At 40.6% G+C, this 15,764-nt stretch overlaps 1 protein-coding gene across 1 annotated transcript in view; it reads left to right on the top strand.

Annotated features, from left to right (window-relative positions):
* LOC114657700 (TNF receptor-associated factor 1-like) overlaps window positions 1–15,764 on the top strand; it is a 130,524-nt gene that overhangs the window by 69,451 nt on the left and 45,309 nt on the right. Inside the window, 1 exon segment of the mRNA XM_051932303.1 lies at window positions 14,817–14,870. Coding sequence (XP_051788263.1) covers window positions 14,817–14,870 — 54 coding nt within the window.

Consider the following 15,764-nt stretch of genomic DNA (forward strand, 5'->3'; position numbering starts at 1 on the left):
CATATACTCAGATATGAGGATGGATATTTGAGGAGTAAACTGCAAGACAATGTTTATATGATTATATTTTTATATTATGTACATTAAAGAACCAAATTAACAACATATTGAACAATTATTATAAAAGTAAAGTTGAATAAATGGGACTCTGCAACTGCATGAATAAAAGGTAAAGTACCACTTTCGGTTAACGGAGATAGCTCAAAAATTGATAGAAGTCTACGTTTTTTTAGGAATTTTTTGTTACACTTAATAACATTTTTTCTTGTTGAAAAATATTCAACACTTTTGGGTCATTTTTCCATGGATAAACATAAAGCTAAGGTGGCTACTTCTTGCGAACCCCTGCAAAGCAGCAACTATACACTCACCGGCCACTTTATTAGGTACATCAGTTCAACTGCTCGTTAAGACAAATATCTAATCAGCCAATCACATGGCAGCAACTCAATGCATTTCAGCATGTAGACCTTGTCAAGACCACCTGCTGAAGTTCAAACTGAGCATCAGAATGGGGAAGAAAGGTGACTGAAGTGAGTTTGAACGTGTTATGGTTGTTCACACACCAACATCACTAAGGTTTACAGAGAATGGTCTGAAAAGGGGATAATATCCATTGAGTGACAGCTCTCTGGGTGAAAATACCTTGTTGATCCCAGAGGTCAAAGGAGAATGGCCAGACTGGTTTGAGCTGATAGAAAGGCAACAGTAACTCAAATAAGCACTCGTTACAACTGAGGTGTGCAGAAGAGCATCTTTGAACGCAGAAATCATTGAACCTTGAAGCAGGTGAGCTACAGCGTGTGGAGACCACACCAGGTGCCACTCCTGTCAGCTAAAAACAGGCAACTGAGGCTACAATTCACACAGACTCACCAAAATTGGACAGTAAGATTGGAGAAACGTCTCCTGGTCTGATGAGTCTCGATTTCTGCTGTGACATTCAGATGGTAGGGTCAGAATTAGGCGCCAACAACATGAAAGCAGAGATCCATCCTCCCTTGTATCAACGGTTCAGCCTTGTGGTGGTGTAATGGTGTGGGGGATATTTACTTGGCACACTTCGTGCCCTTTAGTACCAACTGAGCATCCTTAAAATGTCACAACCTACCTGGAGTATTGTTGCTGACCATGTCCATCTCTCTATGACAGCCATCTTCTGATGGCTCCTTCCAGCAGGATAACACGCCAGGTCACAAAGCTCAGATCATCTGAAAGTGGTGTCTTGATCATGACAATGAGTTCGCTGGACTCCAATGGCCTCCACAGTCACCAGATCTCAATCCAGTAGAGCACCTCTGGGATGTGGTGGAACAGGAGATTCACATCAGGGATGTGAAGCTGACAAATCTGCAACTGCAACTGCATGATCCTATCATAATAATATTAATAATAATACATTTTATTTATATAGCACCTTTCCCATGCTATCTGTCAATATGGACCAAAATCCCTGAGGAATGTTTCCATCACTTGGTTGCATCTATGCCATGAAGAATGTCGGCATTTCTGAAGGCAACAGGGGGTCCAACCTGGTACTAGCAAGGTGTACCTAATAAAGTGGCCAATGAGTGTATATCCTCTACGATTGAAGACAAAAATAACGCCTCAGCATAAGAGCAGGGCCTCAACTCCTAACATTTTGAGTTTCATTAGAAATACAGATGGAAGAGTGTCACTAGTCTTCACAACGCCAGACTAGAATGGTGTCGCCATTTGTGTAGGATAGAGTTGCAAATTAAAAGGAGATATTACAGTAGCTCTTCATCTGTATATGTATAACATGGTGCAGCTGTTTCCATGATGCGTGTGACTTCATCTACATCTTCAGCTGTTACGTCATGCATCATTTCACTCACTTTTTGTGATTTCTTTGAAGTATGTGGTAATATTGTATTGAATTGAATTTACCAGTTCTGGCTGACGTGTCAACAAAGCATTGCGTAAATTCAATAAAACCCCTGGCGCACACCGTGTCAAATAATCAAATGTCTTGACTAGTGATGTATGAAATAGACAGATTTCATTTTGCATACATTTTCAAGAAGGCGACACTAAATTTCATTTTGCAGGTGTATAACTCGCTTAAAAGAGTATTTTGGAGGTTGTGAAGGTTTTCTTTGAGTGGAAACCAAGGAATGTTACTTCTTATAGCCACGTTCACACTTCAGTGTTTGTTCATGTTTTTTTTAACGCAGATAACCTGTAGCTCACCACTATAACTATATTATGGTTAGTTCTGGGAGGTATACCGGTTCAAACCGTTTTTTATTTTTGTTATGATATGGATTTTTCTTATAGCGCAATACCAGTTTAAATAGCCTAAACAACGTTCACAAAGTGGCGCAGCGGGAAAATGTTTAAGGGGAGACCTTTTTTCACTGCTACACCGCTAAACACGCTTGCAGCGGAGTACATGTGTTAGTGGAGGTATTGAGCGGTGAAAATGGACAGAGAACATTCTGAAACTGAAGCTGTAGCAGATGATAAAGTTGAACATGATGACAGAGAAGAACTTTTGCCGAAAAAAGGAGCCGTGCCAGTTGTCCGGAGATTTTGGTTTTAAAAGGTCAGATGTGGACCAAATAACTATTTGCTGCAAATGCTGTGGAGCTAAAGTTGTCGCCAGAGGCGGCAACACAAGCAATTTGCTGCACCACTTTAGCCGCAAACATGCTTTGGAGTACCATGAATGTATGGAACTAAGATTGGCACCCTCCACGTCCTCGGGTAAAACTGAAACAGCTAGAGAACACTCGTGTCAGACGTCACTTGTAGACACATTTGCTGGAGGTACTGCCTATGACAAAAAAAGCAAGCGGTGGATCGAGATAACTAACGCCATTACAATCCATATAGCTAATGAGTCAGTGGACAGAGATTGTTAACATTAACAGAAAGTGTAGTTGGTTTACAAAAAATATTTACTCTTTATTCCTTTTCTAAGACATGTTCAGTGCAATACAACTTTTGACAAGCACCTTTGGATATTTTACTAAGTCTAAATGCCTCTTTGGATGGTTAAAAATATGTTGTCAAAATTATAGTTTAAGTTGTTTGCAAAATTTGTTCAATAAAAAGGCTCTATATTTTGACTGCAACTGTCATGCAGTGTGATTCCTTCTCTTCATTAGTGCCACCCCCTTGAAAACTATCACTTTATGGGGCCATGCAAACCTGTATTAATACGTGTGTGCACATTAAAATGTCTTTTCAATTCTCATTACAGTGGAATAGAGCTTTTCTTAGACAGTCTACTGCAGTAATTGCAGTGGAAAATGTGGTTAACTTCCATTCCTGCATGGGGAAAAAAATACCGTTGAATACCGTGAAACTGGTATAATTTTGAAAAATACCGTGATATAGAATTTTGGTCTTACCACCCAGCCCTAATATGCTTATCTTTCACGTCCCCACAAAGGTGCAATGTGTTTGTTAAAAATGTGACACGCTGCATAAGTTTCCACATGAATACACACCAAAAACGCAACATCGTGTATTTTTCCATGTTGCCCCCACCACCACCACCGCCTGTTTCTTGTTTTCTTTGGATATGCACTTTGTAAGTTTCATGGAACTTCTTGTTTCATTTCAATCTCCCACACATCTTTTAAGATTTCATTTGGCAAGATTGTCGTCATAATTGGCAAAGTGGGCATCGCACTGTCAGGACAATCACGATACGCGTCTGACAGCTCAAGCACTCTGTCAGTCTTCGCGTGTAATTCCTTTCAGCGGCCACGGGTAGAAGCATGAATTTCCAGAGGCAAATGGTTGGGCGATCACATCATTCCTTGCTGAATATTTCAGAAATCGCTACATTTATGCCGATGAGCTGAGCATACAGTGCTAAACTCAGCAACACAAAATCTCTAGAGCGGTAGTGTAATGCGTTAAAAAGTAAAGTGCATTATGTAGTCTGATTATCTTTTAAAGTAACGAGTAGCCTAATGCAACACTTATCTTATTAAAGTAAAAATATCTGCTGTCACAAAAGATTTGACAAAGACCCAAAAATAAGGTTTGGGGCAGCCACCCGTATATTATTCCCTGGCTGCAAAATGGAGTCACAAGAGATGTGAATAGGTTGGAGTCCAGAACAGAACTGCCTTGCTGGGAAAAAGTTGGCAATTTTAAGACAGAGGAAGTGATGTCATTTCTGGGGCCAGAACCAGAAGTGATGTCGTTAACCCCGTGACCAGAATGAACGTCATCTGTGGGGTTTAGAATTGGGAGGGGAGGAACCGGCAGTGATGTCATTGTGCCTGGGACCAGAAGTGACGTCATTGAGTTCGGAACTGGAAGTGACGTCATCGGGGCCAGGCATAATTTCCCATAACTGATCTGCAGAGGAGTGAGAGAAAGATTACTCTCTGAATTACTCTCATTCAGGCCCTTTAGCTGCCTCCCATGCGCATGTGTGTGACGCCACGTTATTATTATTCCAGCAGCTCTAGGGCTCAGTCATACAGCCAAGCAGTTAAGAGTTTTCCGCATGCAATCCGGTAACCGACAAATATTAATAAAGCATCAATTTACCTAAACATATTTATTAAATGCTAGGGGACTCTGCCCCCTGCATGCTTCGCTCGCCAACCCCTGTGGGTGGTTGCCCGCTATCTCGTGGCTGAGCTGCTCGAAGGGCATCAGGGTGCCCCTCATTCATTTTCATTTTTTCAACATTCATTATCTGCTCTTGCCGCTGTTTTTCTATCGCCATCTAAAATTCAACGTTCTTGAACAGATAAATTGCTTTTCTGCCTTGCCATTATAACCAACTGCGTCGAAGGGTGAGTTAGCAGCACCGAGAGTGTCACGGGGTGGTCCGCAGAGAGGGTGTGCGCTGTGGAAGTAACGATTGGGTGAGTGGTGTGGAGGGACGTGATCAAGTCTGCATATCGCGGACACAACGGAAAATGATTTTAATATAATCGAGAGATAAGAAAATGATCATAGACGGTAAGCAAATGTTCAGATTCACGGCACCGTTTAATGACGTTGGAGTATTTTGACAAAGGAAAACTCCAGAAGATTACTTGCCCATGTAAACGCAGAGTTTTGAGAAACCAGATTTGTGCCTTAACGAGGTTATTCACCTTAATCTGGTTATGTGTGTGCACAATATAGCTTATTATAAATGGATATTATTGTTCTTTACCATTAAGTACTGTCACAAAAACTAGAGAGAAGAGTCATAAAAAGGTTTGGGGCAGCCACCCGTATAATTTTCCTTGGCTGCAAAAGGGTGAATTCATAACATTGATGTGCTCAGAACGGAGTCCAAAACAGAACTGATGTGGTTAATAGAATATGGCGGCTTTAAAGGCCAGAAAGGGAAGTGAAGTCATCATGGGCAGAAGCGGAAGGATCCTCTTCCATAGGCTCGGACCCAGACGTGATGTCATCAAAGGGCCCGGAACCAGAAGTGACGTCATCAAAGGGACCGGAACCAGAAGTGACGTCATCAAAGGGACCGGAATCGGAAGTCTTTTCGTCCCTAGGTTCTACACCAGAAGTGATGTCAACCAAGGGTCCAGAACCGGAGAAGTGACATCATCAAAAGGACCAGAATCGGAAGTCTTTTCGTCTCTAGGTTGTACACCGAAAGTAACGTCATCCAAGGGTCCAGAACCAGAAAAGTGACGTCATCAAAGGAACCGGAAGTCTTTTCGTCCATAGATTCAGCACTGGAAGTGACATCATCCAAGTGTCCGGAAAGGGAAGTGACATCATTAGGGCTAGGCAGGGTTTCCCGTGTCTGCAGGAAAGCGAGAAAAAAAGGTCAACGCACTCCACCACCCTGGTATGGAATTCCTCTCATCTAGACCCTTTAGCTGCCTCCCATGCACACGTGTGTGACAGTGCATTTATATTTTTTCCTTTTTTTAGCTGTAAAAATGACCACATGTAAAAAAGAGCACATTTGATTTGATTTTCAATTCCATATTTTCATTAACAATATGTTCTTCGTCATCTGGCAAATGTTGATCATTTAGATGTGCGCAATGTTGAGTTAACTTTAAATGTGCCGCACATCACTACATCCTCAAAGACAATGACCTTAAATAGTCCAAGTCAGAGCTTCTCTCCAACATCTTGCTGCATGTGCTGCCTGACGGGAAACGAGCTTCGTGTTTTCTTTAACTTTAATCTTCAAAAGGAGACTACGGGAGTTAATGTCATAAAAATGTTTGATTGTAGATGTCTTGTAATTTGTTAGGAACATAATGTTTGTCCAGAGTACAACAACTTGTGCTTTTTATATTCAGACTGATGGAGAGCTAGTGATTTTTCTTCAGGAGCCCTGAGTTCTTCTTTAGTCCTAAAGCACATACTGATATCCTGAAGGAAAATGAACAACCCTCCTGCTTTGTTTATATGTGTGTTGTCAGCAAGAAACTAGGGATATTTTTCAAAAAGAAAAATATTATCTGTTCCTTTTAATGAAGGCTTCAGCAGAGTACATGTGTCATATTTTTAATCGAGTGGCTGTTGTCTATTTCCTTGAAAAACACAAAACCTGGGTGTTTGGAATATAGAATGTCATTATTGTGCTGGAGCACAGCCACATCTGCATCTTGCAGGGAGAAAATGCTTCCCTGTCTCACATCTGGCTGTCTGGTACAATGTGGCCCTTAAATACCACCTAAAACTCGCAAAATATGGAGAAATACAGTAGATTACGAAAAAAATACACTATATAAGATAAACAGATCGATGTGTAAGGCACTATTAGATAGATAGATAGATAGATAGATAGATAGATAGATAGATAGATAGATAGATATGTGAATGGCACTATATGATAGATAGATAGATATGTGAAAGGCATTATATGATAGATAGATACGTGAATGGCACTATATGATAGATAGATAAATAGATATGTGAATGGCACTATATAATAGATAGATAGATAGATAGATATGTGAAGGGCACTATATGATAGATAGATATGTGAAAGGCACTATATGATAGATAGATAGATAGATACGTGAAAGGCACTATAAGATAGATAGATAGATATGTGAAAGGCATTATATGATAGATACGTGAATGGCACTACTGTATATGATAGATAGATAAATAGATATGTGAATGGCACTATATGATAGATAAATAGATATGTGAAAGGCACTATATAATAGATAGATAGGTATGTGAAGGGCACTATATGATAGATAGATAGATACATAGATATGTGAATGGCACTATATGATAGATAGATAGATATGTGAATGGCACTGTATGATAGATAAATAGATATGTGAAAGGCACTATATAATAGATAGATAGATAGATATGTGAAGGGCACTATATGATAGATAGATATGTGAAAGGCACTATATAATAGATAGATAGATAGATATGTGAATGGCACTATATGATAGATAAATAGATATGTGAAAGGCACTATATAATAGACAGACAGATAGATAGAAAGATATGTGAATGGCACTATCTGATAGATAGATAGATAGATAGATAGATAGATAGATAGATAGACACTATGTGATAGATAGATAGATAGATAGATAGATAGATAGATAGATAGATAGATAGATAGATAAAGCACTATATGATAGATAGATAGATAGATAGATAGATAGATAGATAGATAGATAGATAGATAGATAGATATGTGAATGGCACTATATGATAGATAAATAGATATGTGAAAGGCACTATATAATAGACAGACAGATAGATAGAAAGATATGTGAATGGCACTATCTGATAGATAGATAGATAGATAGATAGATAGATAGATAGATAGATAGATAGATAGATAGATAGAACTTTATGTGTCCCCAGGAGGAAATTTGGCTTTTTACAGAAGAAGAAAACATCTGCCTTAGCAGGCCCACTCCCTCCATTATACAGATTTATTGCTATTGGTATAAAGGAGACCCCCTCATGTATCTTGACCCACTTCTGTTTAATAATTTGATGCCTTAAAGTCCTCAGTGTTAGTGTACCAGAGAGAGGATGTGCAGTGTTGTTCATAATGTCACTCAGTTTTGTTTTAATTCTGTCTTCCACTACAATCTCCAGGGGGTCCAGAGTGTTCCCATAACTGAGCCTGCCCTTTTAATTAGGCTGTTGATTCGGTGGGCCTCTCTTGAAGTGTTGTCACCAAACCAGCACACCACACTGACCATCACAGAGTTGTAAAAGATGTGAAGGATGTCACTGCCCACATTAAAGGAACACAGCCTGTCTTTGATGTGGACCCTTGAGTAGTGACCAGATATGGGGGCTTTTTGGTGCGGCAAGCATCAATGAGTCTCTTTGTGCCATGCCAAGAAACTAAGTTCTCCCCCGACTCCTCTCCTGTTTCATCCACTTTTATCAATACACCTTATAAGTGCAGAATTAACTGCGAATTTCTGCAGGTGACCTGACCTGCTGTTATATTTGTAATGTGAAGTGTACAGCATGATGAGAAGGGGACAGGGCTGTTCCTTGTGGTGCTCTAGTGTTCCTCACAGAGTCTCACAAACTGCAGTGTGCCTGACAGATAGTCCATTATAAGGATACCACAGGTGCATCCAATGCATATGTCTGAGTTTATCCCACGAGTCAACACATCCATAATCAAAGAGGTAAGGACTAGGGAATCCATTCCCGAATGGGTTTATCCATTCCCGGGAATTCGGGAATCCCGCATTTCATTCCTGGGAATCCCGGGCGCCTGGAGATGACACAGTGCACGGGCATCTCACATGTGAACGGTTTTAGAACGACCGACACTTATTTTTAATAAAACTACTGCAATATGTTGACACAAATAAAAGACTAACCTTATCTACAAGCAGTTCATGCTGTCATATAAGTACATGTATCTTTAGTTGCGGTAATAAGAACGTAGAAAGCACAACATGTCCAGCATGCGGTTGTCCAGGCAAGAGCGCACCTTCGTGCAGAAGTACGCCAGCCGCTGAGAAAGCACGCTCTGCCTCCACTGAAGTAGGTGGCACAATCATCAGATACTGATACACTTGTTCTAAACAATGCCCGCGCTTGCCGTTGCTCTGATACACCGCCATTTCAGCTTTTACTGATGCATCCAGTTTCTTGTCATCATTCTGTGATGGCAAGTTTCTTGGCACAGATAATGCGGATGCAACAGACTGACGCATTGCAATTTCAAATTGCTGTTCAAAGCTGTTGTCTGATGAAGTGCAAGCCACCTTAATTATTTTCAACTATAGCTCTGTTATTTCTTGATCGATTTTTACACTTTTACACGCTATATATGCGAGCTTGGCCGTTCCCGTTTTCCCGGGAATTACAGCAGTTTCATTCCCGGGAATGAAAAATGTCTGGGAATCAATGGATTCCCTAGTAAGGACTTAACAAAGCCCCCTCATGCAGACCTACACGAACTGAGATCTTGTCTGTTACCCCAACAATAGTTTTAACTCGAGTCCTTACTCGCTTAGGCGTATCCTGGACAATCCTCAAACGATACTCTGGTCCTCCTTTCTGTCTCATGCACCTCCAGACCTCTTGACGTGTCACTCTGTCGTAAGCCTTCTCCATATCAATGAACGCTGTGTGCAAATCTTTCAGTTTTTCTCGATGATTCTCTGTCAGCTGTCTCAATACAAAGACTGCATCAGTTGTTCCTCTCCCTGGCATAAAACCAAACTGTTCCTCCCCTGTGGTGGTCTCTTCCGTAAGCCTTCTTTCTGTAACCCTTTCCCTAATTTTCACTGTGTGTGACATCAGCTTTATCTCTCTATAGTTTCCACAATCCTAAATATTGCCCTTCTTTTTATAAATGGACTAGCTGTCCCCCGCGGCTCCGCCCACGTAGTAGTGAAACAGGACAAACTTTAAAAATCAATAAAAAAGATTTTAAAAATGTAATATGTATTCAGAAGAATTTGTATGTATAGCTTTCATATCCAAGGGCCTGCGGTGGGTTGGCGCCCTGCCCGGGATTGGTTCCCTGCCTTGCGCCCTGTGTTGGCTGGGATTGGCTCCAGCAGACCCCCGTGACCCTGTGTTCGGATTCAGCAGGTTGGAAAATGGATGGATGGATATCCAAGGGCTTCTTGATATAAAATATTTTTGGTTTTGCTATGAGGGGCAAGGACATATAGGTATCTTGGGGAACTAACTCAGGAGAAAGTGACATAAAGATGACCATGTAAGAAGGATGGCGGGCTAAGATCAACCCCTGCCAACTTGAGTGTCTGTCCCTGGGCCTTGTTAATTGGCATTGCAAAGGAAATCTTCACTGGGAATTGAAATCTCTTGAATTGAAAGGGCATGTCTGTGAAGATTAGAGGAGTGCAAGGGACTAAAACCCTTTCGCCAATGCCACATCAGACCAACTCGAACGGAGGCTGGCGCATGAGTGAGTTCAAGCAAATTATACAAAAAAACCTGATGTAAATCCTTTAAGTAGTTCTCTCGTGGAAAGCGGACAGACAGACAGAGAGACGTTGGATTTTATATATATAGATATACTAGTGGGCTCTGCCCCCTGCTCACTTCGCTTGCCCACCCCCGGGTTTGGTTTACCAGATATACAATTTAAAGAGATTGTCATTTTCATGGGAATTGTTACATATGCATTATTTTCACTTTTACTTTAAAACTTTTGTAAAAACAATACTTGTCCTTTATTTCCAGCCCTGGGCATGGTTACATCTCTTTCTCTCAGGACGTATAACGCTGCTCATGTTGTGAAGGAGGTGCGGCTGAACGCACACTAAGGAGATACCGTTGGATCATCTGCTGTCTTTCTGCTGTGTCTGCTGCTGTTGCGCTGCCTGTCGATCATTTTAAAGCCTGTACAGCTGCTGTCCTTTTGCCATTTCACGTCCCTGCTGCTCGCGTTGTGGGTGGGGGGGGGGGGGGGGGTTGTTGGGGTTAGGGTGGCTGAACGCATGCAAGGAGAAGCGACCGGATCATCTGCTGGCGAACTGCGTGTTTTGCTTGTCACTTGTCGTTGTTTTAAGAGCTGGGAGAAAGTTAATGTGTCTCTCACGGGACTTCAAATTGTCTTCTGAGAAGATCACATCTTGTCTCCCTCCCAAAGATTTTTTTTGATAATAGATATATATATATATATATATATACTAGTCATTTAGCCCGTTACAATAACGGGCGCTAGAACAGTACTGCATAAACATTAGTAGGAACAGTCTATATTAAATGGCAGGGGACTTTGACCTCATTCTTTTTGTTGGTCGTATTTTTCTTTCTTTCAGCCTTTCTTTTGTTGATGTTTACTTGCTGAGCTGACCGTTCTTCGTGGGCTGCCGCCGTGTATTGTGTGTCTTTAATTTTCTGTGACAGTAATACTGTCTTGTACGTCCGCTGGCTTGTATGTCCGTAATATACCTTTAATTTTCTCTGGCGGTAATACAGGCGTGCGCGTCGGTAATATGCCTTTAATCTCCTCTGACAGTAATACTGGCTTGTATGTGGCTGTAATATGCGTCACTGTATTGTGTACGTTTAATTTCCTCTCGCAGTAATACTGGTTTATATTTCCGTAAAACGCCTCTAACTTTCTCTGACAGTAATATCGCGCATCGCACCGTGCCCCGCACATGCGCACTTCACCAGAAGCCCCGCGCATGCGCACTTCACCAGAAGACACACACACATGGACATCTGGACACACACAGGGATTTTATTAAAGAGGATATATATAATACCGTATATACTCACGTATAAGTCGGGTCTTGAAACCCGAAAAAATCGATCATAAAATCAAACCCCGACTTATACGCCCGTTCAAAAATGCGACACTGACATTTTTTTTTTTACGTCTCCTTGCCTCCTCCAATCTCACATGAGTTTCTCAGGCACATCGAATTTTATTGCAGCAGCGCAGTTAGCAATTTCTTTCGCTACTTCAACGACGTTTAATTTAAAACCAGCTTCAAATTTTCTTCTGATCGAACGCTCCATCGTAGATAAGGGATGCTCTTACAATAAAGGTGTATGAGGGTGTGAGGTACAAAAAACACGAAACAGTGCAAACGTCGCTTTGGAATAGTTCGGGTATCACCGTGTGGTCACAATGCATAGAAAGAAAGGCAGTGTACCCCGTGTTTACTCTCTCAGGTGGACGTTAGCATATCTCTTGGACCAATATAGTCAGTTTTCTGCATTCGACTTATACGACCGACATTATAAAATACCAGAAATAATACGGTAAAATCAAGCCCCGACTTATCCACAGGAGAACTTAAATATGAGTATATATACAGAGTGTATGTGTGTGTGTGTGTATATATATATATATATATATATACTGTATATAATACGCTTCTGTGGCTGTCCGTTTGTCTGTCCAGGATTTTAAATCACCTGTAACTCGCAAACCGTTTGAAGTATTGACCTGGAATTTGGCACACATATACTACGTGACGTTTATTATCCGCTTTTGGATTGACGATTGACCTCCAAGGTTATTCCTCTTTTTATTTTTATTTTATTTTATTGTAGAATCAACTCTCGGCAGTGCGCAGCAGGGTGGCTGTGCAGTGCATGAGTACGGGCGCCGTTCTCATTCCCTACCACCTTTGCTGTCACTTCCCCTACCTCTTCACATCTTAAATCTTTTTGAGGCAGATTGAAGACTTAAGTGCCAGCTTAAGTGGAAAATTAAAGAAAACGTACTAAGTAATTGCAACACAAACACTGACTTAATCCGTTTTAACGCGAAAAGATGCCGACAGAAGAAGAGAAGAAGCGGGCCGCTAGGGTGGAGAGAAGAAGTGCTGCTCAGGAAGCAGCAAGCACATCAACCTCTGAGTAAAGGATTGCTAAACGTACAGAGAAAAAGGATGAAAACTATGAATGCTCAAGTCAAGTGTATTCACTGCACGTTATCGTGTAGCGTGCCGTTACTGGTATATATATATATTAGCTGTGTAAGCCTTTGCTGTTAAAAGCCCGGGGTCCTAGAAACTATAAATCATCGGGAAAAAAAACTGAAATGTAGATATGTCAGGTAATTGAAAGGAACTACTGTGGGCATCTCTCTCCTAGGAGGTTTCGTTTTCCCGACGTGTTCGCCTCACTTGTGTATTAGCGGCTAAGCGAGTTTCTGTTTCCTCAGAGGTATGGAGCCCTTACCCCAACTCCACTTCTCACTTCTGGGCCAGACAGACAGACAAACAGACACACTTCCATGCGTATACATTTATATACAGTATAAGATAGATATAATTTCGCTGTTCCTCCACTACTCTGGTGTTCCCTCCTGTTCACAGATTTTCTGCATTCAATCCCACAACACATCTACTCCCTCTTCTCCTCAGCTCTTCCACAATTCTGCTGGTATTTCATCCAACCCTCTTGCCTTTCCATTTTTCATTCTGTTTCACTGCCTCCTTTACCCCCCCCCCCCCCCCCCCCCCCCCCTTATTCTTCATATTGGCCCTTCATTTAAGATTCCTTCTCCAAACACTACCCTTGGATTTTCTTCATTCACGTGCTTTTCAAAGCACCTCTTCCATCTGTCCCTTATGACTGTATGTAAGTTCAGCCTGCTTAGCTTTAAGCTATCCTTACAACCTTTAGCTGTTGAACAGGTGGTTTCACATTTTTTGTAGAACACTCTGGTGGACTTAATGATTGCAAATCATTCAGGTCATTTGGACCCAAAACAAATCCAAAGTGTTACTCCTCTAACATTGAGCTTGACAGTTAGAAGGTTTTTGTGGTCTCAAGTTTGGTTTTATCTTTCCAGGGGGGCATTGTACCAGACATCTTGTGATTTGTTTAGGTGTTTACAAAGAGTTTACAACACCTTAGCCATACTTGTTTAGTCTTATTCTCAGTGATGGTAAAGTCATTAACTGTTTGTAGGGGGGTGAGTGAGAAGACATATTGAGTCCCAGAATTCTTGGGGCACCAACTGGTAACTCCCACCCAACCCTTTAATTTCAAATGAAAACAAAATAAAAAACTTAATAGGTGGACACTGGCACACAAAAACAGTACAGGCTGTGGCCTCTTATCGCCCTCTTGTGGAGGTTTGAGGCAATTACAGTATGGAGTTTTTCCTAACAATTGGCTTCTCAGGTCTAAATGAGACGCACTTTCTGGAAAAGTCTCCTTCTTATATTGTCTAGAGTGGAAGGAGAGGGGCTTCTCAGGCTCTTGCCAAATCCAGACTCCAAAGGGTAGAAGCAAGCCGAGGTATCTTATGAAGCAATGAAACGCACCTGAGGAATCACAAACCCCTGTGACACCTAATGTTCTGAACATGATGGCACCCTGAAATGGGGGTCCATGTAGAAACAGCGGTGTGACCGAAAATGTATGCAAATCCCCTTAAATGAAAGTCTGCAATGTGCTGCACTTTACTCACAATTGAATTTTTTGATTTGTAATTTTAAACTGTGGGAGAAATCCGGGAAAAATGGATCTTTGTCCCAAACATTATGGAGGGCACTGTGTTTATGTTTCCAGAGTGTGTCTGCTTATTCCTGTCATTTTATGTAAAGGCAGCACCAGTCCCAATCCAACAATGATTAAAGACGTCTTTAAGAAAACAGTAACTGCTAAAAGCATAACAAATATACTTTTTAATGAATTCCCTTCAGCATTATTGTTTGCTCAGGATATGACTCTCTCTTGCTGTCTGTGTTGTTCATCTCTGATGATCTGAAGTTGCGATTGCAGTGCATAAGGCGCCCACCTCCCTTGTAGTCCTCTTAAAATCTTTCAATCTTTGTCACTGTCACTGTATTGGCCTCATATATTGATTTTGTGTCTAGTGTGCATGCCGAAGATTAGTAGAATCGGCCTCTAAAACGTCTCATTTTTACCCATAGAAACATTCTTGTGAAAAGGCCCAAGTGAAGGAAAAGAAGCCTGCAAAGGAAAAGGTAAGATGAGCGGACGCCTTGACAAGATTGTGCCTCTGATGGCCTTTTAGCATCATTTTTACATCAGTTTTTACCTGCATTATTATCAATCTTAAATTAAATATTGTTTTTTGTATCAGTATGCTGCTGCTGGAGAATGTGAATTTCCCCTTGGGATTAATAAAGTCTATCTATCTATCTATCTATCTATCTATCTATCTATCTATCTATCTATCTATCTATCTATCTATCTATCTATCTATCTATCTATCTATCTATCTATCTATCTAATGTTGTGATCCTGCCGACTACTCTTAAATTAATATCTTTAACATAGTGCCTTATCTATCTATCTATCTATCTATCTATCTATCTATCTATCTATCTATCTATCTATCTATCTATCTATCTATCTATCTATCTATCTATTTTAGGGTTATTGTGAAGATAGTCTGCATGTAACTTTTTCCTTCTTAAATTTGTTAGTGATTTCTTGTGACAATTATCAGCATTAGAAAAGGAAGACTTTAATGTTAAAAAGTTTGATTGTGTCTGAATTATTGCATGCATGATGAAAAATGTAGTCTAAATACAGCATGAGTTCATCTTCATCATCTTAATGTGGATCATTGATTTTTACTTTTAATTTTCCCTGAATATCTGGAAGATATTGGCAGAATTTGTAATATTTGTATAATATTGAAATGTGTAAAAAATACAAATTTGAAAGAAAAAGATAGCGTAAATTTAAATTTATAATGCAGCAATATTTGAGACGTTAGCAAAGAAATGGGCACTGAGAAGGACTTCACTACATGCTTCATTATAAATATTTTTTTGGCCAAAGTAGTATAACATAAAAAAAAAAAAACAAATCGGGAGTGGTCTCCCCAGAGTGCAGGCAGGGTGGAGAAG

Source organism: Erpetoichthys calabaricus, chromosome 9, assembly GCF_900747795.2.
Source record: "Erpetoichthys calabaricus chromosome 9, fErpCal1.3, whole genome shotgun sequence".
Taxonomy (NCBI): domain Eukaryota; kingdom Metazoa; phylum Chordata; class Cladistia; order Polypteriformes; family Polypteridae; genus Erpetoichthys; species Erpetoichthys calabaricus.